This window comes from Rhinolophus ferrumequinum, chromosome 7, assembly GCF_004115265.2.
Source record: "Rhinolophus ferrumequinum isolate MPI-CBG mRhiFer1 chromosome 7, mRhiFer1_v1.p, whole genome shotgun sequence".
Lineage (NCBI taxonomy): Eukaryota > Metazoa > Chordata > Mammalia > Chiroptera > Rhinolophidae > Rhinolophus > Rhinolophus ferrumequinum.
The window spans coordinates 9,485,236-9,512,894 of NC_046290.1; the positions used below are offsets into that span (position 1 = coordinate 9,485,236).

Here is a 27,659-nt window from a genome sequence, read left to right on the forward strand (position 1 = left end):
GAATCATATGTATCTTTTCAGTGCTTAACAGTAGACTTTCCCTGAATCCTGTTGTATTGTGATATGCGCCAGTTCATCTCCAGTTGATACTAGAAAAGACCTTTTCTCTGAGATTTTTTCCTCCAAATTGGAATATTTCCTGTCGGACCAGACAGAAAAATTCTAAAGGGGCAGAGGACCTTTGGGCATTTTACCATCATGGATTTAGATGTATGTAGCCTTACTCCTTCTACCTCGGTAATTTCTCCCTTTTCATCTGCCTGTTCCCAGGGTTGGGCCCTGGGATCTCCTGCAGGGCTGTGGCCCCTCACGGGTTTCACCGCCGGTCCGGCGGGCGAGCATGTTCCACTGTGGACATGCCTTGAAATGTCCAGGATGTTGAGGGAATAAGCTAGTTCTTTAAAAAGCTACCAGGAAGAAAGGAAAAGGTTTCCCCCACAAATATTCATGGCACTTCCCCTGGAACCAAGGGGAAGCGATTTCTATAGAATCTATCGGACTAATTCTAACACCTTTTCCTCACACTGTTCTATTTTTAGGTATACAAAGATTTAAATGTGGGAGGGTGTTAAGTTGTCTAGACTAAGTGCCATATTTTGAACAATTGGTAGGAATCTGGGTGCATATATTTCTAGAAAAAGAAGACTTTTAAAACCTTACGATTCTTATTATTTGGAGAATTTTTCTTTCAAGAACAAAACTAATACTGGTGGCTAATATTTACTTATTTCTTTACTCGGTGTGCATCATCTCATGTAATCTTCCCGGCAAACCCGTGAGGTAGGCATTGTTACCATACCCATTTTCTAGGTGAGTAAACTGAGACTTGCTCAAGGTCACACAGTAGGAAATGTTAAGCCAGGATTTGAACTCAAGTAGTCTGACTTTAGAACCCATGCTCTTAATTGTTATTCCATATTACCTCATATGAGAAGTGTTTTAATTAATATTTATTGATAAAACATGAACTCTTATGCAATGGCAGTGGACTTATATAGAAGCACAGCTATGCATTATGCCTCAAGAGTGGGTTTTGAACTCTTCTTCACAGTGGAAGCAAGACTTGTTAAATTGTTTTCATGATTTACATGGTATTTAATGGTAGTATTATTAAACAGTAGTATTTGCTGGAGAAGAGGAATTTTGCAGACGTCCACACCAAGACAGGCACCTGCCCTACGTCCTGTCCCACGAGCTGGGTCCCTGAATCGGATGCAACACTGAGCCAGGGAGGAGAGGCCTGACTCAGCTGTGTGAATGGGGTGGGAGGGTGAATGGCACACCTGTGTTCTAGATGCATCTTATCCCGGACTTGCACGTTCTCTACCGTGTCTCTCCGAAAATAAAACCTAGGCGGACAATCAGCTTTAATGCATCTTTTGGAGCAAACATTAACATAAGAGCTGGTATTATATATTATATTATATATATCATATCATATCATATATCATATCATATCATATATCATAGTATATAAGACCGGGTCTTATATTAATTTTTGCTCCAAAAGACTCATTAGAGCTGATTGTCCGGCTAGGTCTTATTTTTGGGGAAACACGGTATCAACTGTCTTAACTAATGTTGTGTTTGCTGGTATTGCAACGTTTTTATAGTGGGCTTTTAAAAACTTGCATTTCTGTTTTCTCAACAAATTTAAAAGAAGAGATACTAATTTCTACTAGTGTTCTGAGAAATTGTCTCTTAACATAAAAGGTGAAGTATAATGAAAACCAGAGACCACCATGGTTCCAGTCCTCAGTGTCCCCGAAGGCTAGCTTGTTGCCTAATGTGTCAGACAGACACACAGACACCTCTCCCTGTGATACACATTCAGTATTTGATGGAGAGTTGGCTCCTTGACCTTTCTTCTCATCGATACTAATGTTGAGAGTGCAGTGAGAGAAGAACAATCTTTTTTGGATGTGCATTTGCTTAAATCATTCAGCTCCACTGAATGAGCATAAAATGCTGAGGCAGCACTGTTTCTAAAGACACTGCAGTTTAATCCACAGCGTCTTTCCATCCATTCCTCAAGAGTTCTCCATTTTCTACCCATCAGTTAGCTCCTGGAGCTGAGTCACAGGCAGGTCTGCTCTGGGGGCGCCCCTGTTCGCGGGTCCGTCCCACAGTGACGAGGGCAGCTTCAGTGCAGCACGGGCTTTAATTTAAGGTGGAGGATACAATTGAGACTTTGAGAGAAGGGAGTGAAATAAGTGCTTTTTTATTCTTGTTCAGCAGAAGAAATGCAGTTGAAAGGGTCCCCTTTTTATAAATGTCCATCTCAGGACAGGAGTCAGAAGGTGGGAGGGCTACAAAGCCGAGTGCTACTGAAAGCGTTTCCTCTGTTAGGAGCAAGTGGCTTGTTCCCTGCCCCAGGCGTGAGGAAGGCAGGGTACCATGAAATGGGTGGGACCATTTCAGCCAGAGAAGTCCCCCTATTAGATAACATACGGATGTTTCTGGTGAACTGTTTTGACTGGGTGAAATAGTACACCCTTGTTTTGGTACACTATTCTTTAATTTCCACAGGTCACCGTGCTTCGCGCAAATTTGTACAGAACATAGCTGATCACCCAGTGTTCTCTGCTCCCTCTCTGTCCCTGGAGGTCTTAGTAACTGCATGAGGGCAGTGCTGGTATTTTGAGGCTCCCTCATATAGCAAACGGAGTCTCCAAGAAATGCAGCAATCTCTTCAACCCAGAGCCAACCCTGGTAAAACGTCCCTTTGATCCATAATACTGCTGCTGTTACACGGTGTCACCTGTATGACTTGGAGCCTGGTCATGGGAAATATTAGCGCAAATTGGGAGATTCCTCATGGCCATGGGCTGTCGTCCCTCCTACTGTTTATAAATGCAGTGACCATGTTCATGAGAATTTAGAGGGAAAAAACAAAACAAAAACCCATAGATATATTATTGATTATGGACCCCTGACAGGTAGTGCAGGGAGCCTGAGTCCTTATTTGGTGATTCGATGAATGGCATTTTTCAGGCTGAAATACAATATTGACACAGTGTGTGACCAGGTCTAGAGGCCTTTCTCACACTGGCTTTGCCAATAGGTTGGCACTACTGGTAGGTTTTGCCCTAGGTATACAGTTTACTTTATCATCTGTGGCCTCTTTTCCTTAATCTGTAAGATTAGAGAGGTGAACCAGCCCTCTCGAAAACTTTAATTGAAATTCTTGGGCTGTATGAAATTTGATGGCTTATACACAAAAAATGGTTAAATAATATTAGACAAGCTAACAAATGTTTTATTTAATATTTAGTAAAATTAACTTGTAGGACCCCACATAACTTGACTGAGTAGTAAGTCCTCATTTTTAAGCTGACCACCATATTTAAAATACTGAAGGACCTGACAAGAGCCATCAGGTGATACAGTTTTCAACTGAAGATACGTTTAACAACAAAAGATTAAAAGTGTCATCGTTAAGTGTCATCGTCCGCATAGGCTTGCCATCATCAGACACTAGGGAATTGCTAAGTGAAACCATAACGAGATGCCACTCATTTAGGATGGCTAAAACTAAAAAGACCAAGCATGTCAGTATCAGAGAGGCTGTGGAGGAACTGGACCTCTCATACACTGGGGGGAATGGAAACGGCACAGCCACGTTGGGAGTCAGTTTGGCAGTTTGTTAAAAAGTTAAAACATACACCTACCCTGTGACCCAGCCACTCTTCCCCTAGATATTTACCTCAAAGAAAGGCAAGCAGAGGTCCACACAGAGACTGCACACACATGGTTATAGCTGCTGTGCTCATAACAGCCAGAACCTGGGCGTGGGTCGGTTGTGGGAATGTGCACAATGGAATACTGGTCAGCAATAAAAAGGAATGAACTTAACAGTGTGGGTGAATCTCAAAATAATGATGCCGAGCAAACGAAGCCAGACCAAAAAAAAAAAAAAAGAGTATATGAGTATATACTGCACAATTCCATTTATATAACTCTTTTTAGACAGTGCAAGCTAATGTATACTGGCTGAAAGCAGATTGGTGATGGCCTGGGCAGGGAGGGCCAAGGGAGGCCGGGAGGGGATACAAAGGGCTCAAGGAAACTTGTGGGGTGACGGAGCTGTTCACTGTTTTGATGGCAGTGACCTTTGCATGGATATATAAGTCAGACTTACCAGTGTACACTTGAAAATCATGCAGTTTATTGTGTGTCAGTTATACCTCAGTAAAGCAGTTTTCAAAAAGGATGAGCTCGGAAACAAAAGAGCAAATACAGCACAATTTATTTTGGCAAATGCAGTTTGCAGGCTGGGCAGTGTCAGAGGACGGTCCTTTGACCTTGTGTCACCGTGGCTGAGGCAGCTGTCTGTAACGCACACGTGTAAGACACTGAGGGTGATTCTTACGGTCCCCTGAAGAAGTGGGAAGCATGTTCTCCACACACAAACCACCTCCAAGCCACCAGGGCCTGCTCGCTTTCATTAATTGTCTTTTTGGGTTCACTGAATGGCTCCCCAGAAACCTGGAGGAGGCGGTGGCCTCCTGGAAGTGAGGAAGTGCCTTGCTCCCACCGGGCCTGACAAGTTCCTGCCACTATCTTGTTCCAAGTTGTCTTTACATATCCAAGTCCCCGGGCACTGTGTTCATGGTGGTGGCAGTGAAGGCGTTAAGTGTTTCCAGATGCCCACTCTTGTCATGGAGGGCGTGAGCTGTGGCCACGTCGCCCGTGGCCCAGGCTGGGCGTGGTCATCGTGCCGTGCCTCATCCACGTGTCCTGCCAGGCCCGCTGAGGAGTTTACCACATTATGTGCTTCGTCCTTTCCTGAGGGCTGTAAAGCTCCCATGTCTGCGTAGTGGTTTAATAATTAATATTGTAATGTTCTCGCTAGAAATAAAATAAAGCCAGCCAGGAGATGCGTGAAAGAATGCCTGTTATGTGTAGCAGATGTTGGAGGGGGTCTTTTCTGACTCCTGTTACACCCAGACTGAGCTGAGGAAGAACTGGAAAGAGCCACTTTCCTTGCCTTTCTTTTCTTCTCTTTTGTGACCATCCCCTTCGGCTCTCTGCTCACTTTCACCGCGCAGCGGTTGCCTACGGCGTGTTCTGTGCGTGTTTCCCACTGGCTCTCAGACTGTTTGGGTGGCTGCTCCCTCCCGCCCTTCTCCCAGGGGGCAGGCTGCCACCTTGCCACTCACCGTCCCTGCACCAGGCCCCCTCCCTCCCAGAGGCAGCGAAGGGGCCCTGGTCTCACTGTGTGTGTCTCCTTCCCCAGCTGTGGACGTGGCTGGAGGAGCTGCAGAAGGAGCTGCTGGATGACGTGTATGCCGAGTCCGTGGAGGCCGTGCAGGACCTCATCAAGCGCTTCGGCCAGCAGCAGCAGACGACCCTGCAAGTGACTGTCAACGTGATCAAGGAAGGGGAGGACCTCATCCAGCAGCTGAGGTGGGCCCGCCCCCGGCCTCCGTCGCAGCACAAACACTGTGAAATCCTGCCAGCGATTTCCCCTTCCCCTCTCTTTTTGGGAACAATTGGCTGTAATTCTCTGTCCAACTAGGTAGAGAACAAATAACGTCTGTGACTGTAACGGAGAATAGCATCTCTTCCTTTCTCTTTTCTTTTTTCTCCCTTACAGTTTTTTTCACTGTATAACTTTTCTCATTACAGCATTGACTAATAAACCTTCCCAGAATTCAGTTTTTATTAATATTTCCTCTTAACACCTACCTAGTAATTCCTGCCATTTCTTTACAAATCAGATTAATTTAAACCTGCTAGCACTGCGTCCTTCAGGCCCTGAGTGGTCTGCCTCTGTAGTGTGGTGGGGTGTCCCCCTTCCAGCACCAGGCCTCGGGGTGACACCGTCCCTCACCTGCTCCTTGTGGCAGGAAGGCAGGGCCCACCCAGTGCTGGGGCTGGACGCGAGTTCCTTGTATTGGATCCCAGGGACCATGTAAGTAAGTGGTTCCCCTCCTCTGCCACTCAGAGGACTGCTTCTGGAATCGTTGCTGATAACTCAGGCAAAAGTTACTTCCTAGAGGCTTAACTGGTACATTGAAGTTTAACCCCCTCATCACCGGTGTGACTCTACCTTTGGAGTAAATAGGTGTCATCTGCTCTCTCTCCTTAAGGGGACAAGTGGCTAAAAGTGAAACTCTACTAAAATGATTTTCTGTGATTATTAGGTTTCTTATGAGAGCGAACGTGAGAAATTCTTCAGTGTAGCCTCAGGTCTGGAAGGAGGAGGAAGCCGGGTGTTGTTTTGCGGGAGGGGCGGCGAGTCCCATCTTCTGAGGCCAGCAGTCCCGCTTCCTGCCAGCTTTCTTCCCCCTGAGCTCCTGAGCTGCCGGATCTGGTATCTGACAATGTGAGATACCAATTCCTGTTTGTCTTGTTAAGCCCCGGCCCCCTCCTCTGCCCTTCGCAGGGACTCCGCCATCTCCAGTAACAAGACCCCCCACAACAGCTCCATTAGCCACATCGAGACGGTGCTGCAGCAGCTGGACGAGGCTCAGGCCCAGATGGAGGAGCTGTTCCAGGAGCGCAAGATCAAGCTGGACCTCTTCCTGCAGCTGCGCATATTCGAGAGGGACGCCATCGATGTGAGTGCCCCCACGTCCGCTCCGTGGCTGCTCGTAGGCCTGCTGTCTGTCCCCTGCCTCGCTCACTTCCTGTGTCCTGTCCCTCAGCCTCTGGGACAGGAGTCTGCCTCAGCCACCCCTGGGGCTGGGACTCTGCTCTGCCCGGTAGTAGAGGCAGAGGGGAGGCAGGGCCAACGTCACACACCAGGGTAGCAGAACCAGTGTGCAGGGGGGAGTCTAAGGCAGAGCTCAAAGCAAGGGCATCTCGTCAGGGTGTGTTTAAACCTAGATTGGACCAGCAGATAGCACTCGCTTGTCTTGAAGCAGAGGCACAAACTCACGGCCGTGACCCTCTCTGTCCTTCCCTTCCCCTCTCCCTCCCTCCCTCCGCTTTCCTTCCTTCCTTCCATCTCCCATTCTCCCCCCTCCAAGAGTGGGAATAAGCTGGCTTGTGGGGATAGCATTTTAGTAGTAGGAAACCCAGTTTTTTTCCCTCATGGATGTGTTCTCAAATGGTCTGTAATTCTGACTAAAAATCGACTTTTATACCTTATATGTGACTAGGAGAAAGAAGTACATGTTTCTTTTATTTTTTATTCAGCAAAAAGAGGGTGGTTCTTAATTCTATGTCAGGGATGTTTTTTTTTAACTTGATGAAGTGCAATCAGAAGTATAATTGGATGACACCAAGTCTGTCTGTAAAACATGATGAGAGGAACTAAAACTCCCTTCAGCCTGGCGAGGCTGGTTTCCTGGGCCTGTCAGCTTCCTACAGCTGGTGGCAGTCAATGGCTGAGTGCCTGTCCAGGAACCTCCGAGCCACCCACATGGTCCCTGTAACTGCCGGCCAAAATCTGGAGAGCATATCGCTCCGTGTTTATTACTTGTCCTGGGTTTAGAACAGTACCTTGAGGTCACTCTGGCCCAGACCCTAAGTGTCACCAAGACAGAAGATGTATAGATTGTGTTGGTTACCTCAGCTGGAGACCCTCTGGCTGGAGTGGGTCTGTGTGCTTCTCTCGGGCCTGTCTGTGGGCCCGGTTCCGAGTGGCGTGTGTGGTGCAGGCCTCCTGGGGGCCTGTGGCTGCCACTTGTCTAAACTTCCATCGGTGTTTTCATTAAAGAAAGGCCTTCTTGGCTGTGTTCATTATCATCATTGGTTAGTGACAAGAAAGGAGTTAAACTCTACACACATTCCTGGAGAAACCTCTCACGGTCGTGACCCTTAAATCACTTAGAGCCGCGTGGAGAAACATGGCCCACTGGCCTCAGTGCATTAGCACCTGCCACCGCCGCCACCTGGCTTGCAGCCTCGTGTGCACAGAAGCCAGCGGCTGGTTTCCTCTTTGACCTGTGCTTCAGAGGAATTGCTTTTGTAAACTTAGCTGCTTATTAAATAATTCTAATTAAGGAATCAGAAGCATTATTAGAAGTTTTTCTTCCAGGAATTTGGGAGAAAAAAAAATTGGCTTCACTTGTATTAATGGCACTTTAAAGGGAAGAAAAATTTAATTGTATTTCCACTTTCATTGAACCAGTGTTTTAAAATGTAGGTCAGGAACCATAAACATACATTTTCCCCACACTAAAGGTGCAAAATCCCACACATGGCCTCAATAAAGCCAGTGTGCCAGGCCAGGGCAAAAACTTCCCAGAGCTGAGAAAATTAAACCTGCAGTTCATTCTCAGGGCAGCTAAAATGTAGTCTAGAAGCTTCTAACGTGTCAGGTCCTCACAACCGTTTTCTCTTGAATCATCCTGAAATGTGAAAATCCGAGCAGTTTAGGTTTCGGATGGGATTTCCTCTCTTATCTGACTACCCGCAGGAAGCATGGAGTTATGTTTATGTAGAAATCTATCTGTTAATGTGGTTAATTTTTAAAACTCCCCCATATCTCTTGTATTTCAATTGCAGTAGTGTTTCCATCTCTCAAGTGGATCCACGTATTCTAGGGCTTCGAATATTGCTATTCAGCATCCAGGTATTCCAAGTAAAAGCTGCTCTATTGACCTAAAAACCAACTCATTACTATCACATCTTATGACAGGTTAAGTGTGGAAAGCAGTCGTAACTCTGTGTGTATTTAGAAAGAAGCACTTAGACTTTCTAACAATTCTGGGATACATTTTAAAAAATTGTTTCAAAGTTATTTCTCCAAAGAATCAATATTCAAAAATGACTTCCACTTTCTTGGGCTTCATTTTTGGCACAGATTTCTTCTCTTGGTTGGTGTGGTTAACAAACTGTAATTGTAAACTCAGGGCAGGATTCTTCCTGATGATCCTTTGATCGTGGCCATTGCCAGGGTTTCTTCCTGCTCCGGGAGAGTTTTCAAATCCTGCTGCTCTGAGCACCTTGAGCTCTGTTTATTGTCCTTTACCTGAGAGTTGTCTGAATGTTCTCTGAGGCTGATGTTGTCTCTAGGAGACATTGTCACTGGGTCTGTATCTCACCACCACACCCCAATCTCTTCTCCCTCGGTGCCAGAAAACAAACAAACATGAAGAAAGAAAATTCCCCTTAGAGGTAAAGATTAAAATCATAGTAATTGTTTTCCCTTTTTAAAAATATTTTTCCTCAGTGATTTTTTTGGTTTATGTCTAATTTGGCATTACTTAAATTTGTTAACTTATAAATTAGTACAAATTAATGTAATACACACATTGTATACAGATCACTGTAATAAAAGAATAAATCAGGAAGATTTGTGCAATAGGAGTTTGGGGAAGCCTTAAGTTTTGTATTACTTTCCATCTTCTGTGTAAACTCTCCCACATTCACACATTTTCAAACTAATTTGCTTGCTGCTCATGCGGATGAAGTACATTAGGGCCCATGGGAAACGTTATTCCATTGAAGTGTGTAGTAAGAAGTTTTTCTTCCTTTTTGGATTTCATGATTTTTAGTCTTAATGTTTTAAAAGTACATTATGAAAGTTTTAAATCTACACAAAAGTAATGAGGATAGCCCAAAGTCAACAAGTCCTCCCCCCCACCCCCCAGCTTCAGGTGTCCTTTCTTTTGTTATTGTTGTGCTATAGTATTTTAGAGAAAATCCTTGCCAGCTTATCTTTTCACTCCTAAAGAGTTTCCTAAAAATTAAGGCCATTTTCTTCCATAATCACAATCCACTAATCACCAATCTAACAGTCATTCCTGAATATCTTCTAACCCCCAGCCTCTGTTCAGATTTCTGCAAGTGCCCCGTTACAGGAGGTACACGGGGTCCACTCCTGCATTTCATGCTTTGTCTTTGAATTAGAATCGTTTTTCCATCCGCCCTTCATTTTTCTCCATGCCATGACTTGTTGAAGTAACTTTGTCAGTTTTCAAAGAAACCAGGTCCTGCATTCTGCATTTGCTCACTTGATTTCTTTTAAAAGGTTCTTTAACTGTTGTTCTTTCCCTGGTATTTCCTGTAAACTTAGAAGTTAGATGTAAAGACTGAGTAGATTCAGATCTGTTTCTGTGCAAGGCTGCTCCACAGGAGGCGCGTCGTAGCCCGTCCTGTCAGGAGGCATGTCCTGTCTGGCCCCCTCTGCGGGTTTAGGAGGTGGCCGCCTGACCTTCCATTGCTAAGGTCCCCATCCACCTGTCTCAGGATGGTTTGCTATGGATGCAGTGAGGGAGGCCCATCACCTGAACAGTTTACTAGAATTTCAAAATAGGAAAAAAAGTTCTAATTTTATCATTCTTTCCACATTCAGTAGCTAGAATTATCCATAAAGAGGAACTTTCCTTCATCATTATATGCTTAAATAATTTTCTCCTTTCGTTACCAATTTTTAGAAGAAAGATTGGTTTCCTATCTACCTCTAATCGGAACCAAATAGTATTTCATTTATTATGGGATTTTTCACTCTTCTTTTTTTTAAACTTCATTGGGAATTAATAGATTTTTGTCTGTTCAACATAAATTTTATTCAGCTGTGGTCATTTTTATTTTTTCAGTGTCTGCTTGTCCCATCCCTGGTCTGCGGTGCCTCTTCACTGGGCTCCCATGTCCTCAGACAGGGTCACACTAGTCTCTTCTTCCTGACGCGGCACATTCAGCTGTCCCGCCACATCCTTAGTTTTTAAGTCTTGATCCTAAACAGCGACTTTCCTCTGTCAGATCATCTCAGACCTGGAGTCTTGGAACGATGAGCTTTCTCAGCAGATGAATGACTTTGACACGGAAGATCTCACGATAGCGGAGCAGCGCCTCCAGCACCACGCAGACAAAGCCCTGACTATGAACAACCTGACGTTCGATGTCATCCATCAAGGACAGGACCTTCTGCAGTACGTCAATGAAGTGCAGGCCTCCGGTAAGACGTGCACTCCGTTCCCTGTCACTCGAGGGTCCTTCGTGTCCCGTGGGAATTCACCCAGTGTATTTCCGTGTGATGACTGGGAAGCTCATTTAGCCCCTGTGGTTTGCATGGTACAGGTCCCGGCTCTGTCAAGGGAAACATTGTTTCCCCCCACATAATGTAATCACGTTTAACATTGTGGTCAGTGCACTTACCATTAATATTCTTGCATATCAGTTCAAGTAGCATGAACTTTAATTTTGCAAATGATGTATTATTGTATCTCCGTGAATGAACTGTAAATCCTAAGAAAATGTTTTCATTCTTTATTTTTTTAGTTTTGTGTTTTACCAGCAGATGTCAGGAACTGTAGGTTCAAAAATAGAGAGAGCGCTCACTCTGTGGTGTTAGTAGCTTAACTTAGTAGCAATCTGCATACTATACTACTGACTCCTTTCCCACAGATCATATTGTTAAATACTTCCTGGAAAGTAAACTAGTCATACAGCAGCTAAAAACAAACACAAACCAAGGTTCACTCATTTATAAAGGATGTCCCATTTTCACAAGTTATTGTAAGAGTAGAAGCAGATTGATAGGAAATGGGTTTAGTTCAGTGAGCTAAGCGTTGCATTTGGCTTTAACACACCAAATATTAGGTTGGCACAGAAGTAAGTGTGGTTTCAAAGGTTAAAAAATGCAAAAACCACAATTAGTTTTGCATCAACCTGATACATTCCCTGAGACACAATGACATGCTCTAAGGCAGGAGTAAACACTCCTCTGTTGGCTGTGCCCTCCTTGAACTTGACCTTCAAAGTCATGGCTTGGCCCCCAGCTGGGCAGATGAGTCACAGAAGCAGGGGTACGTGTGGCGTGCACCCCTTAAGAACAGGTTGCAATGCTAGTTGAATCCTGGAGTCTCCCTTCACTGTCCACAGGCGTGGAGCTGCTTTGCGACAGAGATGTAGACATGGCCACGCGGGTACAGGACTTGCTGGAGTTCCTTCATGAGAAGCAGCAGGAACTGGATTTAGCCGCCGAGCAGCACCGCAAGCACCTGGAGCAGTGCGTGCAGCTTCGCCACCTGCAGGCTGAAGTGAAGCAGGTGAGCAAACCGCGGGAGGTAGCGCCAGTCGGCACGCGCTTGATGGGGGCTCTGGGGATTCTGATAGGTAAGCCTCGGGGAAGGTTGGCTCTGACCGGAACACAGCTGTCCTGATAGGATGTGACATTCCCACCTTCACAGCCATACCTCATGTGCAGACATCGAGCCGCTGCTGCACAGCAGTGTGTTCACTCTGGTGGGAAAGGCTTCGCTGCCCAGCAGGTACCGCCCTTGGGAGGCTCGGCCGTGTAGCTCGTTCTGTCATTGCTAGCCTGTTGTGTGAACCCCTGAGCGCTTTGCTTCCTGGGGCTACATAACTAGGATTTTTCTGTCAAATATACTGTTATCACTCTGGACTAGATCACAGGCTGTGTGTGGCTGCGGTATTCTTGTGGTGTCTATACTGCCACATCCCAGAGAGCATGGCACAATCAAATGGGACATTTGGAAGGGATGGCTGTCGGCTCAGCACCAGTGGGATTCAACGCGTGCGGATATTCAGCGCACACGTGACGTTTCATCTCCTGTGCAGGGAAACCACTGACCAAGCTGGCTTAGTGCAGACAGTACAGCTGGATGGGATTCTGGGAGATGCATAGGAAAGCACGTGTCTGTGTGATCGGTTGGGTCTTACTAGGTGCCAGGACTGCACGCAGGTGTGGTGCATAAGTGGGCGGCGCTCATATCGACGCAACTGCAGCGTTAAACCAGAAATCTTTAAAAGAGCACCTGTTGGTCTCCCGTGTAATGCGATGAAGTATGTGACCTTGTAAAGATCAGTTGACAAAATACTCTTTCTTGCCAAAAACGAAACAGTTTGCCTAAGAAATAATGGAAGGCCAGTGTATCCGTTAGGAATTGCATTTGTCTAATGAGTAATAGAGTCCAAATTCATGGCTTAAAAAATTATTTTCTCCATGCAAGGAGTCAGAAAGTGGTAGGATTGCTGGTGTTCATCCAGTTGCCCGGGACGTGTTAGGCTAAGATCTTGGTGACAGGTGTCCTTTTTCTCATGGTTGCCAAATGGCTACTGTAGCCCCAACCATCACCTCCCATTCCAGGAATCAGGAAGGGGAAAGCATAACAAGAAAGAGGCAACACCTGTATCAGAAGAGAAATATTTTCACAAAACCCCCAGAAGCTACTGTTTTGATCTCAGTGACTACTCTCCTGTCTGTAACCAAGCTGTCGTAGGGGCTGAAAAGTGTGTTTTATTTGAAGCTCTACCCCCAGAGTTAGGGTTTTCTGAGTAAAGGAGACAAGGAAAATAGATATGGGGCATAGCAGGCGATCTCTGCCACCAGTCACTGTGCAGGATGAGCTGCCACAGTCTCTGGTTTGCGCAGTCAGAAGTGACTTCTCTCTGTTTGTGTCTGACGCGGAGGATGTTGTGGTGTGACCCTGAGTGTGTGTTACAGCCTCATTCAAAATAAATTGGAAAACACGTCACTGGAATAAAAGTTCCTGTACTAAGCAGTTTGCTTGTTTTGTATTGTCATTAGGACTAAGAGGAATGAAAAGCACTGTTTTGTTACAGAATTCTTTGTGGCAGTAGGTGTTTCTAATACATGGTCCCCAGTCTGCTTTGACTTGTGCACTAATAAGAACAATCCTCTGCACCCTCCATGTTTTCAGCTCCCATTTGCAACTAAAAATAATTAAAAGTGCAGCACTTAGGGTCAGACACCACTGAAGGATACTAGACCGTTGGCATTGGGGCCTCAGGAAACCAGCTGATCGGATGGCTCCGTCACCTTGCCCGCTCGACTCGTGTCACTGCTGGTCGTTAGGCTTCCCGGGAAGGGGCTGCCGCTTGGAGTTCCCTTTGTAACGTTTCAGGTGCTGGGCTGGATCCGCAATGGAGAATCGATGCTGAACGCAGGACTTATCACAGCCAGCTCGTTGCAGGAGGCAGAGCAGCTGCAGAGGGAGCATGAGCAGTTCCAGCATGCCATCGAGGTAGGAGCATGTGGCCTGCCCCCAACCTGGGTCCTGCTAGCCTCAGGCCAAGCCCTTTAAATCTGTCACGTGGCACTGACCCGGAAGCCAGAATGGGGCTCAACAGGACCAAACGGCAGTCCTTACCTACCTAGAGTGTATTACCGGAGAAGGCGCCAGCCTGGCGACTGCAGGAAGTGACCTATGCATGTCAGCCTGGAGGACCTCACAACAAGGCTCTGAGGCCAGGGGCGGCTCCTGCTGCCCTCCTGCTGTGAGGCCCCTGCAGGATGCACCTTCCCAGGCCCAGAGCACCTGGCACCAGGGAGCCCAGCTTGGCGTCTTGGCTGAGACTTTTTTGTATTTTGTGGTCTCATAAACACATTCCTGCTATGTACCCAGCTTTGATAAAACAGAGCGTCCAGGCAGCTCAGCCAGACAGGTGCAGATCACGACCTCACTGTTACAAACAAACAGTGCTGTCCACACAACTCCCCCGACCTGGTTAAAAGCAGCGTTTCTCAACCCGAGTGTTTCATGCTGAGCAGGGTTGGTGCCATGCCAGGACTTCAGCAAACGGCTCGGGCCCATTCCAGGCCGACTTGAGTTCACTCTCACAGCAGGTGGATTATTTTTAGGGTCTCTTTTTGGAGGTGGGAGGGGCATTTAATAATCATGACAGGTGGTCTCAAGGTAAAGGAGCATTTGATTGCAGAAAGCTGTTTCCTGGTCTCCTTACGTATGTACTGTCAGCCGGAGAAGGAAGCCACAGAAATCGCCACCCATTCATTTCCCAGGTTAGTTTAGTCTCAACCACTCAGTGCCGCTGGGCACCCACTGACACATCTTCCTGACGCCCAGACTCCGGCGCCTTTGGAAACTTGTGCACTGTGCCGAGTGATGTGTAGTAGTTAACGTATCAGGGTGCATCACTGGTGTGGTGGTGAGAGTGCATTGAATACAGACTTGAATGGGATCATTAGTTCCTTTGCAGGTGAAATGAAAAAGTTGCTGTTGTTAAAAATGGGGAAACACCTGTGTCCACAGAGACCCATCTGCCCCCGGCCCGGTAGTCTGGTTCTTCAGAGAGACCTGATCTCTCAGCCCATCATGGCATCTTCTAGTGAGGATAGGAGAGCAAGAAGTCTTACTGGATTTGTCATTTTATATCGATAGATCCATAATATCACACGGACCTCCAGAGAAAAATAGTTCATCCTTAGTTTTTCATTAAGTTTTTTTTTCAAACAATAGTTCTTGAAAACTTTTGACTCTAGTCCAAAGTTAAAGTGAAAAGTGAAAATAAAAAGCATTCACGTTGACCACCTTTGTCCTCACTTGTTCATTTGCCCGTAGTGGCCATTATAAGAAGGATCAATAGGAATAATCAACTTGAAACATTTTAACAGCTTTTTAGAATATTGGCTGTTTTTCCTGGTATTTCTCAAGCTGAGAACCCCAACAACTGAGGCCCATTCTGGAAAGTCTTAATGCGTTTCATCCTTCATTAGGTCGTTTAACTATACACGCAGTTGTTGCTAGGCATGAAAACTTTTTTTTTTTTTTACCAAACTATCAGCTGTGTCTTTAGAAGTGTCCTCATGAGTGTTAACCAAAGTCGTTTCTATAAAAGCAAGCAGAGCACCAGAACTGCAGCCTTTGCAGGAAGCAGGTGCCACTCCTGCTGAATAAGGCCCGCCCCCCTTTTCCACAGAAGACGCACCAGAGCGCGCTGCAGGTGCAGCAGAAGGCGGAGGCCATGCTGCAGGCCAGTCACTACGACATGGACATGATCCGAGACTGTGCCGAGAAGGTGGCGTCCCACTGGCAGCAGCTCATGCTCAAGATGGAAGACCGCCTGAAGCTCGTGAACGCGTCCGTCGCCTTCTACAAGACTTCCGAGCAGGTAGGGGGAGGTCGCGTTCCTGAGCTCCTGCCTGACGTTTTATCCTGAGCGGGATTTTACTGGACAGCTCAGCCATCCGTCGTCAGTCATTCCTGAGCCAGTCAGTTCCAAATCGAGTGGCGAGAAGCAGCATTCTAGGAACAGCTTGTTTTTGCTCACCTGAGGTATCAAAGCACAGTAGATTGGGAAGTACCTGAGAAGGGCACCTCTTTTCTTCTCATTTAAATGTATGACCTGAAACCTGTCGAGAGATAGGAAACTAAGCTTTCGTTCTTGTTCTGGAAGACCTGCATTTGTCCTCAGGTAAGATGGAGGCTGATTCCTTCTGGTGGGCTCCCTCCTCGGCCACCACTCTTGTGCCCAGGGCCTGACTGAAAATGCTTCCCAAAGATGCCGGGCCGTGCGGCCGATGCCAGTGGTGCCCCTGAGCCTGGAATTCTCTTCTGCCCATAGGTCTGCAGTGTCCTCGAGAGCCTGGAGCAGGAGTACAAGAGGGAAGAGGACTGGTGTGGAGGAGCCGACAAGCTGGGCCCCAATTCCGAGACGGATCACGTCACCCCGATGATCAGCAAGCACCTGGAGCAAAAAGAAGCGTTCCTGAAGGTACGGCAGTGCTGGCTTCCGGGGCCGGGCTCGCCGAGCGCTGTGCCCAGCTCCTGGGGGCGTCACCTGAAGTGCAGTGCAATCTGCACGGTCAGTGGGAAACGACCGATGGCCTCCATGCTGGGTGCGCATCGCAGCCTCCGCTTTCCAGCGGAGCCCCCCTCACACCTCACACCTCTCCCCTGTGTGGGAAGTGAGGGGTAGCATCGCGTCAGCAATAAACTAGGTGATGAGAGGAAATCGTAAACTCGTTTGCATTTGTGACTTACATTCTTTCTAGTTTTCACAGAGAGTTAGAAATCTGGGTGAATAAAGAATGGGTGGAAGTCACAAAACCAAGTGATTCCGAACAGAGAAAGTGAGAGATTTGGTGGAACAGAAATGCCTGTAGCTTAAAATAATCTTCCTTTGGAAATTCAGTCTTTTTAGGAACAAAGACTGAACCTCCGATGTGTGAGCCCAGTGTAAACACAAAGCGGGAACACCTTTTGTGGTTTGCAGGATCCGTTACTAATACTGATTCAGGAGCTGTTTTCTGCAAGAGAACTTGAATTCTGTTCAGGCCAGGCTGGAAGTTTGAACTCTGAGAAGGTTTAAATGAGGGATTTTTCAAGCCTGCTTTGTTTTATTTTTGTAAATTTTACTTACATATTTACTTATATTTGTATTCACACATAAGTCACCGATGTGCTTTGAAACAGATCTTGAAACAGTGGTCCAAGTGTTTAGAACGTTAACAGTGAATGTTTCCATGTTGCGTTCTTTCACTTTTCAAACAGATTTTCTGAGGTTCTGCTTGTTGCCGCTCAGACTGTTAAAAATAGGTGTGGTGTTTACTTTTTACTGTTGCTTTAAGTTTAGTTTTTTTTATTGCTTCAGCAACTGACCCCTCTGACACCATATCCTGTTACATTTAATAACTTCTGTTCCATTTTTGAAGGTGATGGTCAGTCCTGCTGGGAGAGTCATTGTTTAGTCTGGGAGTACAGATTGTAGTAACTCTTTGGAAATTCTGATCTGGTATACTTACTTTGAGCTTCCACCAAAGTAAATTTCTATTGAAGCAAAACGGTGGGAACCCAGTGGTGAAGTTCCCCAGGGTCGTTAATCGTTAACTATTTCAAACAGGACCTGTGTGTCGCTGCCACTTAAGTTTGGGAAATGCCGGCCTCTGTGAGGATGTTTTGAGTTGGAATCATAATTTGTCCCTTTTTCTGGAATCCATTTAGGACAGAACAAAATGGAATACTACTTAGTTAATATAATTAAGAAAGATAATTAGGTAAAATTCTAAAACAAGAACAATCACAGGCTTGCCTGTTCAGGTTCTTCATTCACCAGGATCCTGTAGTGTCTGTGTGTTGGTCGTCCACACATTTTATGGTGGAAGTTTAAAGATGCATCTAAACAGAGAACGGAAAATAAACCCCTATACACGTCTCACCCACCGTCAGTCAGTAGTTATCAGTATATGGGCAATCACTGGATTGTTTTACATTCTAGATATTACATCATTTTATTTGTAAATACTTAGGTATGTGTCTAAACACTAAATTCTGCCTTTCTAAAGCATAACCACAATAACATGATGAAATCTTAAAAATTGATAACTCCTCTATTTCATGTAAAATCAAAGTGTTCGTATATCTCTGATTGTCGCACAAATGTCTTTTTATACGTGGTTTTAATCAAGATCCAAACAAGGTCCACACATTGATTTGATTTGTATGTCTCTTAAATCTCTTCATTAAATACCCTCCCTTCCTTACCATTTACTAATTGAAGAATAAGTTAGTCATACTGTAGTGTTTCCTCATCCTGGATTTTGGTCGTTTGGTCTTTGAGTCATTTAGCACCGCCCTGGATCCTCTAACTTGCTGTTAGTTAGGTGGAGCGCCTCCATCCGATGCTGACTGAGCTTAGCTTCCCCACCAGGTGGTGCTGTGCCCTCCCGTGGCGTTACGTCAGGACGCACACAGGTCCGCGCCTCTTTCTGTCTGTGCAGTATGAGGCTGTACCACTGCCTCAGGCATGGCGAGTCCAGCTCATCCGTTACACACTGCCAATCAGCTTTCGCCTCCTGGGTGTGTAGTCACCACTGGACACTGCTCTTTAGGACTTGCAAAATGGTGGCATCCTGTCGTTCCTTCTGCCTTGATTAGCTACAGCTGTTCCTGCCTCAGCTGTCAGGTTACTCAGAAATAAGTTTGACCAGAAATGGTGGGGGTAAGTGCTTGATTCTTACCCTTTGTGTACAGTTTTCAGAGTTGTTGCTCTAGCAACCTGTTCGTTCAATTAGGTTTTTTTTTTTACCATTATCATGGGTTTTAATATATTTGGTGTGTTTTGATCATAGTCATTTATCTTTTTATGTTCAACTTGTCCAATTAGTGGGACAGATAGCACAGATGTCCTTTTGATCTGACCCCAGCAATCTTCACCAGTTTCCTCACTGTTTGGTATGACAGCTCATTTCAGACTTATCTGTAGAGACTCATAATATAGTTTTCTCTTAATAATAATAATAATAATAAAGGTATTGTAACTCCATTTACTGAAAAGGCTTCAAAACAGTGACCAACCTGTAACCGTGAGCGTCCGTCAGCCCAGGCTGTGGCCACTTAGTACCATTTCCCCCAGAAGGACGCAGAGCTCCTTAAAGAAAAGATTAATTCCAGAGCTGGGACAGGAAGTGTGCAACATATTTTCACTTCAAATATAATTACAGGCTTTTTTTCCTTAACTGCTTCAATTTTTATATTTATATCCCTTTTCTCTTACTTAAAATTCTTTTAAGACATTAGTGAAATTACTTACTTGGTTTATGAACACATAATATCAGTTATCTATTACGAAAAGAGCACCATGTCACAAACCACCCCAGAACTGGAGGTCTGAAACTAAAGGCTGGACGACTACGATGTGAGAGTAGATGCATCTGCCCCACTCGTGGTCACGTTGTCCGTCACTCCTTTCCTCCAGGTGGTCAGGCTGAGTAGTGGCAGCGAGACACAGGCAGTGTGTGACTCGGGAAGCTCAGAATATTTGCTGTCTGCCATTTACAGAAATCCAGGCACACCTCAGACGGGTTCTCTGGCTCAGGGTCTCACAAAGGGCAAGGTGTTGGCCGAGGGTGCCGCCACCTCAAAGCTGGACTGGGGAAGGGCTTCACGTCCTCTCTGGCTGCAGGGCAACGGCGACCCTCAGTGTCCTGCCACCTGGGCCTCTCCATAGGGCAGCTCACAGTGTAGCAGCTGGCTTCACCAAAGCAAGGACTCCAAGACAGGGGTGTTTTGTTTTGTTTTGTTTTTGTTTTGTTTTAATTGAAATAGGATTTAACCTGTGTATTCTTCAAACCACAAGTTGGCCAGGTGAACATTTTAGGTAAAGATGCGTTCGAGCCATGTGATCTTATCATCTTTATATATTCAACGTCCACACTGGTGTAGGGCAGGTGAACAACGCACTGCTCTCCGTTGTTTCCTAGGCTTGCACACTTGCTAGAAGGAACGCGGACGTCTTCCTGAAGTACCTGCACAGGAATAGCGTGAACATGCCAGGGATGGTGACACACATCAAGGCGCCAGAACAACAAGTGAAGAGTGAGTCCTGAGGAGCGAGGAGGGCGCGGGACAAGGCGTGTCCTGAACTCTGAGCCAGGGCTTCATGTTCAGGGTCCATTTATCTTAGTTTAATAAGAAAATACTAAATATATAGATTGGTAATTTATTGAATGAAGTTGAAGGGTGTAAACAGAAAAAGCAGCATTCAGGATGACATGTATTGGAACTGACTGTTTTGTTAAAGTAAGTGAAAATATTATAAATCGGAAAAAAATGAAAACCAGAGCTATCTACAGGCGAAGTAGTTTTAAAAGTTTAAATCACACAATTACCTGCCAACAGTGTCACCATTTTTATATACTTAAAGCGTTATTAATAGAAGCAAATTGCAAAATAATATTAATACATTGAATATAGTTCAATATCATTTGAGTATAAAAATCTATGAAACCATGTTTTTAATATAACATATGTATATGTAAATACGTAGAAACAGATCTGGGAAAATATACTAAATGATAAATAGTTTGGATGGAAGTGAAGGGAACTTAGGATTTTTACTCTGTAGAATTCTGACTGAATATTTTACAGTGAAAATGCATTCAAATGTTATATAATTTTAAACTGAAATGTAATTGTAGTCTTTGCAAATTCAATTGCTATGACATGGAAATGGATCCTGAGAAAATGATGCAGGCTGTTTAAAGCAGTCTTGATATTAAGGACCATTCTGTCAGCTGGAATCTTCACACTGAGCACACTGAGCCCAGGAGTCGGTACTAAATACAGGAGGAAACCGAGGTCACACAACCAGCACTCTGAGAGTTGAGTTTTATAGCAAACAGTTGCAGTGATCAGTTAACAAATGACTCATCTCACATTTTTTTGAAACACCATGACTGGCAAAAACTTGCTACATTGCGTTCTACTCCCTGTTGATCTGATTCATCCGTTAGTTGTCACAGAACAATTTCCTCACACAGGTACAGTCCTTTCCAGATGAGACTGATCCTTACTAATCAGTGGGCTTTTCTTTGGGGAAGATGAGTGACTAATGGGAGCAAGCATTTTCCAGCAGGAATAAGTCTTCACTGACAGCAAGTTCTTTGCGCTAGTAATCAGGGTACTTGGCTCGTTTCTTATAAAAATCATTTCCTTTCTCCCGTCTCTCAGCCTTGCTTTGGTTGTTGGCCGTACCCTGTTTGCTGTGACCGAAAGTGCTGGGATCCGTTCTAGGTTGTCCCAGTTTGAGGTGTGTGCGTGTGTGAGAGGGGAGTATGTCCCATGTCCTCACTCCCTAGATGGTCATCGTGCATTTGCTACTGTTGATCGTAGTGCTGGGTGCTGTGCAGAATTAGAAGTGTTCTGCTTCTGTCTCCGTAGGCTTCTGGGGAAGCAGTGCAGCAAACCCCTGTAAGGGTGACAGTGCCAGGACAGACAGTATGACCCCAGAGGGCACAAGCCAGGAAGGGTCAGCCCACGTGAGCAGAGGGTCCCTCGGGAGCTTGAGGAAGCCCCAGGTAGCCACTGCCAGCTGCTTTCTTGCCCCAAATCAGCCCTGCCCCAAGCAGAGACTAGAAAAGTTCCAGGGGTTTAAGTTAATTTTCACATGTGATATTCTCATTGAAATTGTAGCTAAATTTTTTGAGTCTTCACGTTTAGGAGTCTTAATTTGTTGCACGAAGCTAGTTCACTTTTTCGGTAGAGCAGAGGTGATGCAGCTTGACCACTGAGCTGATGGGTAAGTTGTGCTCGCAGATCCTGGTTTCTCACAGTGCACTCAGCCCACTAGGAACCAGTAGGTATTTGTGGAAAACCTGTATTTTTCAGGTTTTCCAATATAGTGAAGTTATAGTCTAGGTACCATACTTTTGATTTGCACTGTCAATCTTAGTAATCTTTTTCTACAGTTTTCTGTCTATTTTATAAACTTCTAGAGTAAAACAGACTTACTATAAAAATTTTTTAATGTGTTCAAATGTACCGTTTCCCCGAAAATAAGACCAAGCCGGACCATCAGCTCTAAATGTGTCTTTTGGAGCAAAAATTAATATAAGATCTGGTCTTATATTGTATTGTATAAGACCTGGTTTTATATTATATTATACCTGGTCTTATGTTATAGTAAAACAAAAAAACTATAAAACTATAGTAAAATAAGACTGGGTCTTATTTTACTATAACATAAGACCAGGTATAATATAATATAATATAATGCCAGGTTTTATATAATACAGTATAAGACCAGATCTTACATTAATTTTTGCTCCAAAAGACGCATTTAGAGCTGATGGTCCGTCCGGCTTGGTCTTATTTTCGGGAAAACAGGGTATGTAAGCTACCAAATTCCTTTGCCAGTGGTAACCACCGTCGGGACTTTTTGGTGCATCCTGTCTATGCGTACAAATCTAAATATGTAGGGAAATCTAAACGTCTGTAGAGTCTACTCACTCATCCTGCTTGTGTTTTTGTTTTTTTGGTGTTTTTTTTGTTGTTGTTTTTTTACCACAATGAGACTATAATTCCCCACAATTTGCTTCTTTCACTTAATAGTATCTTAGTCATCTTTCTATATCAGAATTAAACGATCTGCTTCGTTCTTTTTAATGTCCAGTACAGTGATTTTGTAACTGATTTAACCTGCCCCCCAATTCATGGACTCATACATTGCTGCTAGTGTTTCCCAAAGTGCCTCAGTGTTCAAGCGTCTGAGTACGAATCAGTTTGAGTGCTTGTGTAAGCACTGTACGTCTGAAAGGTAAATTCTGCTCCAAAGGTACCCACACCTGCCAGATTGCTCTCTGTGAGGGTAGTGCTACGTTTTCCTCCCTCAGTAACATAGGGTCACGAGAGCCTGTCCCCCTACTCCTCCAGCACTGACAGTAAGTCCTTTCCAGGGAAACACTGAAAGATGGCCTCCTTGTATGAGTGAGGTTAAACATGGTTCTATATATTTAGTGGCCATATTTTTAAAATTCTGAACTTCGTATGCTTTGCTCATTTTTCTAATGAATTGATTATCTTTTTCTATTGACTTAAGTAAATTAGGTCTGTGTTTTACATTTCCTCAATAGTTTCTTAGCTTTCTATTGGTGCAGTATTTTTGTGGTGGTTATTATTTGGTTATGAAATTCTTAATTTTTATGCAATCAGGGTATTTTGGCCTTTCTAGCTCCGTGCTTCTCTATGTCATGTCCTTCCTTCTTCTAATGGTTTATGTTTTTATTTTTAAAAGAAAACAAAAAAAGCCTTTGTTTTCTCCTAATACTTCACCGTTTCAGCATACATCTTTTACACTAAATTCCTTCTGCAAGAAGGTTTGAATGGTCTGGAGCAAGATATCTAATGCGGATGTTTTTCCAGCCACTGTCAGATTTGCCCAGCAGGGGCCGCCATAAGCATATCCCCTGACCCAGCTCTCCCGTGTTTTAGGGACCAGCCTTCAGTTTCCAGTGATCTCTGTCATCAGAGAACAAATTGGGGTGAGAGAGCAGGAGAGGTCTGGTTGACAAGTTCGTTGAGAACGCTGGGCAAGCAAGCTATGTGGATCTTTATTCAATATTCTCTCTTGCGATGGCATGTGCATAAAAAGTCTTCAAATGAAAATGAATGGGATTTTGCAGGTGTTTCCACTGATTGCAAGCACCAACATGTGCTTCTCTCTTTATTCTCTCAGACATTTTGAATGAACTCTTCCAGCGGGAAAACAGGGTGCTGCATTACTGGACCATGAGAAAGAGGCGGCTGGACCAGTGCCAGCAGTATGTGGTCTTTGAACGGAGTGCCAAGCAGGTCAGTCACAACACCGGGTCCCCGTCCTGTGCTTAGACTGCCATTGTCAGGTGGTCAGGTTTCACATTTCAGCAGTTTCCAAATCACTTTCATGATTAAAACACCTTTTAGTTAACAGTTTGTTGTGGAAAGAAAACCCCACAACCTCGTAAAAGTGTGTCACTTGGTGACTTTGTCCCTCAGGGAGTGTAAACTCAGCTGGCCTCTCCTGCCATTACCTCATACTTAAGAGAGCAAAGTACATGTTAGAATTCTGATGGTGATTTAAAAGTCATTGTGGAATTAGGTTCTGAATTTCTGTAAATACTATGGCAGGTGATTTTTTTATGTCGCTATATTTATATGTTCAGATAAATCGAGCTAAAATTAAGTAAGAATTATGACAGAATTTCTAATAATTCAGTATAATCAAAAAATGCGTCTGCATTTGGCTAATGCAAAGACATCGAAAGTGCACGTTTGAAGTACCCCCCATGGAGGTCATTTGGGATGGTGTTTCCGCCTCTGTGGTCCAGTCGCGATGGTCATTTCAGGGTGAAGTCGTGTGACCCAGACTTGCGCACTGAGACTCCCGTCCCTTCTCTTTGGCCTTTAAGGCAGCATAGGAACCATCGAGCCACCCCGCCCTCCGTGTCAGGGCGCTTAGACATGCTGGGGCCTCTTCATGGCTGTCGGTCAGTGGTAATCACGTCAGACCCGAGTGGTTTCTCAATCCGCCTATCAGCCTACTATGTGCCAGTCACAGAGTAGCATGCAGTTACATCTTACAGCGTAAGAAAGATGAAATCTTCCTCAGCACAGGTTTCCCACTTAGGGAGCTTGTTTCGTTCCTGTTTGGTAAAGGTCAGTCTCCAGTGGGCGGCCTGGTGCTCAGAGCTGCTCAGTCCCTAGGGTGGATAAGCTGTTCGTGGTTGATGGACTTGGAGCCCTGACTCGGCCGTTCTCTCGTCTTGGTTGACTATACCAGGTATAGTCATCATATTTCCAACGGAGGCAGCAAGCAGTAGTATTTTTAATGTTTAAATTATATTTTCTTAATGTAGAATTTAAAAATATGTTTCAGATTTATGGGGGCCTGATTTTGTTTCTAATTAGAGATGGTTTCATAATTCTTTGTCACATCCTTATTATTTCTCTGTTGGAAGACAGGCATCATTCAGCTATACAGAACAAAATTGTAAATAACTCTCTTGACAGAGAAAATGTGTTGTAGCTTTTTCCTGAAGGTAGCTCATTTGCCGAAAATAAAACCATGAAGTTTAGGCCGTGACTGATGATGACCCATCGGCCCTGGTGGGCTCTGTTCTTTACGTGAGCACAGCTCCACAGTGAATGTCGATGGAGCCCTGACTCGGCCGGCGGCAGTGCTCAGGATGGCACCCTGAGTGTCATCGGTGCAGCCTCCCCGGAGGGCAGAGATGACGCCCAGCCCTGGGGCCTGGGGGCGGTCCCGTCCTCTGCTGCCCCCCAGTCTCTCTGCTGGCCCCTCTTGCTCATCTCTGCCTCTGAGTGTCGCCTTCCTCCACGGCTCAGTTGGGGCTTGTTCTCGCTTCTTTTCCTGCCTTTTATCTTCTCTCTTGCTCTCTCCCAGCCCTGACCTCCGTGTCCGGTCTTCAGGCTGATGAGCCTGGCCACCTCCTTGTCGTGGCTCCACTTTGGCCCCTGAGGGCAGAACTGCCCTCCATGTCCCCCTCATCTCACAGGGTGTGTGGTTCCTGATTCCTGTCCTCCCCTCACCTTCCGCCTTCATCCCTTCATGGGTCCCGCATGTGTCAGACCTGCCCTCCCCGCCTCTCGTCCACAGCCATGACGTCACATACACCCCCTTCGTCTAACCCCGAACCAGCTGGCCTGTGTTGCTCCTTCCACTCGCTCCAGTGCCTTTCCACACAGCAGCCCTGTTAGGTTTCAGACAAAAGTCAAGGGACCTGGGACCTCCAAGGGCCCTCCTGCCCTCCACGGCTTCACCTCCCATCTCCTGTGAGCTCCCCCATGCCTCCCGAGCCCATCCCTTGTCAGCCTGCAGGCCCCGGCTAACATACCTCCCCCGCAGACCGCCCACTAAGCCAGGCCTCCCCACTTCTCACTTGTCTTTTGTGTATCTTTCTTCATCTCTCTCCTCCTTCCCGGTCTGCAGGGGTGGGACCAGAGCTCTCCTTCCCTGGTGCCTCGCCCAGCACCTGACTCCATGGTAGGCTCTTGGGGTCCTTTGGCTATGAGAGGGACAGGTCCACGACCTGTGAGGAAATGGGCTTTCTGCCCGGATTCAGACTCAGAGTTAACATTGTTCCCGGGTTGGGATAGCCAGGCTCAGGCGAGACAGCAGTACGTTCCCAGCCAGGAAGCTGCATGGTAAGCGCTGAGCCTTGGCTTTCATTTCAGCTTTTCTTCTAAAACGCTATAAATGCTGTGAAGTGTCCAGTAGGGACGGTGCGGTTCTGTTCCAAGACCAGCAAATCGGTGGATGATGTAGAGATTATGAAGGGCAAATATAAAAGCTTCTGCTTATTTATGCTTCTCTTCCACAGCATTGCTTTTTCAGATGTGTATGTTTAAATAAGTCTGACTTCACTTCAGATATATGAAAATAGAGGAAAAAATTGGCTTCCATCTAAAACCCTAAGGTAGACTAGTTAGAGCTGTCATTGTACTGCAACCTGAGCTGCTGGCCCCGTTCTCTCCAGGCGTGGTCAGTCATCTCTCTCCTACAGTGGAAGTGTTAAGCCATGTCCTCTGCAGCTTATTCGTGTGCAGTGCGGATGGTCCAGGGCAGGAGCCCCAGGGAGCAAGTAGCAGGCGTGCACATCTGGGAGCTCACTGTATGCAGGAACGGAAGAAAAGGCCTAAAATTGTACTTTGGAAAGCTAGGGATTCACCTCGGGGTTCTTTCTCTTTTTGTGGCTACAACATTGCAGTGAGGTTCTAAAGTTCCCATGACGTGAGATGGGAAGCATTTAACAACGTGAGGTTCTGGGACCACCCTTCCACCCACACTTTCTCAGTATTCTCGAGAAAGAGTCGTAGCTGTGATTTCTTTTGTACTTTTAGTGTGACTTGAGCTTCATGGTTATAACAGACTCTTGACCTTTTTATTGTTACATAAGTGATGCAATTACAACTTTCTAGAACATCAGGCTCTTTTTAAATTTCAGAATTAATGTTACTTGTTTCAGAAACGTGTCTCTCTTTGAGGGAGAACTTGATGGGGGCCGGTTTTGACTGGTGATTTCGCCCTTAAACGAGTCACTAAGGAGTTTGGACCTCCTTCGCGGATGTTCCGCCGTGAACAGTTTTCATTCCTTCCCTCTCTAGGCTCTGGAATGGATCCATGACAACGGGGAGTTCTACCTGTCTACACACACCTCCACGGGTTCGAGTATACAGCACACACAAGAGCTCCTGAAGGAACACGAGGAGTTTCAGATCACCGCGAAGGTGCGTTCACCCCGGCAGTGGTCTTCTGTCGGGTGGCCTGCACAGCTGTCTGTCTGCGTGCGTTTTTCCAGGATAACCTGGAACACGCTACTCTGGGTAAAGAAGGTGGTTCTCAAAAGTATCACTTAGGAAATACTGTATGAAACGGGAGAAATGGTGACCCCAGTGGATTGTTACACATTAATTTCGTGACCTGTCTTACTGCTTTCCACGCGTGCCCCTCAGTTTTCTAGTCATTGTTCTGTTCACTTTTGTTCCTCTGACTTCTGCAAATACTTGCCATCTCTCCTTTTTTTCCTTCTCATTATTCTCCTATTTTTTCTTTTTGGTTTCTTTTCTGAGGTATTTTCTGAGTACTTGCTATTGTTCTGAAGCACTGTTTGCTGTTGCCAACCTGACTTGGGCATATTCTGTGGGTGTTTTCTCCCCTTGTCTTTAGTCTGTGAAAATTGTTACATTCGCAGGCCTCCATTC

The 27,659-nt window shown here is 45.4% G+C and overlaps 1 protein-coding gene across 2 annotated transcripts in view; it reads left to right on the forward strand.

The window, feature by feature from the left end:
* The window catches only part of TRIO (trio Rho guanine nucleotide exchange factor), a 320,251-nt gene that overhangs the window by 179,824 nt on the left and 112,768 nt on the right, over positions 1-27,659 (forward strand). For both annotated transcript variants that reach the window (XM_033110550.1, XM_033110551.1), the window contains exons 12-21: positions 5,240-5,409; positions 6,392-6,566; positions 10,660-10,855; positions 11,782-11,948; positions 13,788-13,907; positions 15,601-15,792; positions 16,246-16,395; positions 19,883-19,997; positions 23,635-23,750; positions 27,063-27,185. In XM_033110550.1, the coding sequence (XP_032966441.1) occupies positions 5,240-5,409; positions 6,392-6,566; positions 10,660-10,855; positions 11,782-11,948; positions 13,788-13,907; positions 15,601-15,792; positions 16,246-16,395; positions 19,883-19,997; positions 23,635-23,750; positions 27,063-27,185 (1,524 nt within the window). The remainder of the gene's footprint in view (positions 1-5,239; positions 5,410-6,391; positions 6,567-10,659; positions 10,856-11,781; positions 11,949-13,787; positions 13,908-15,600; positions 15,793-16,245; positions 16,396-19,882; positions 19,998-23,634; positions 23,751-27,062; positions 27,186-27,659) is intronic.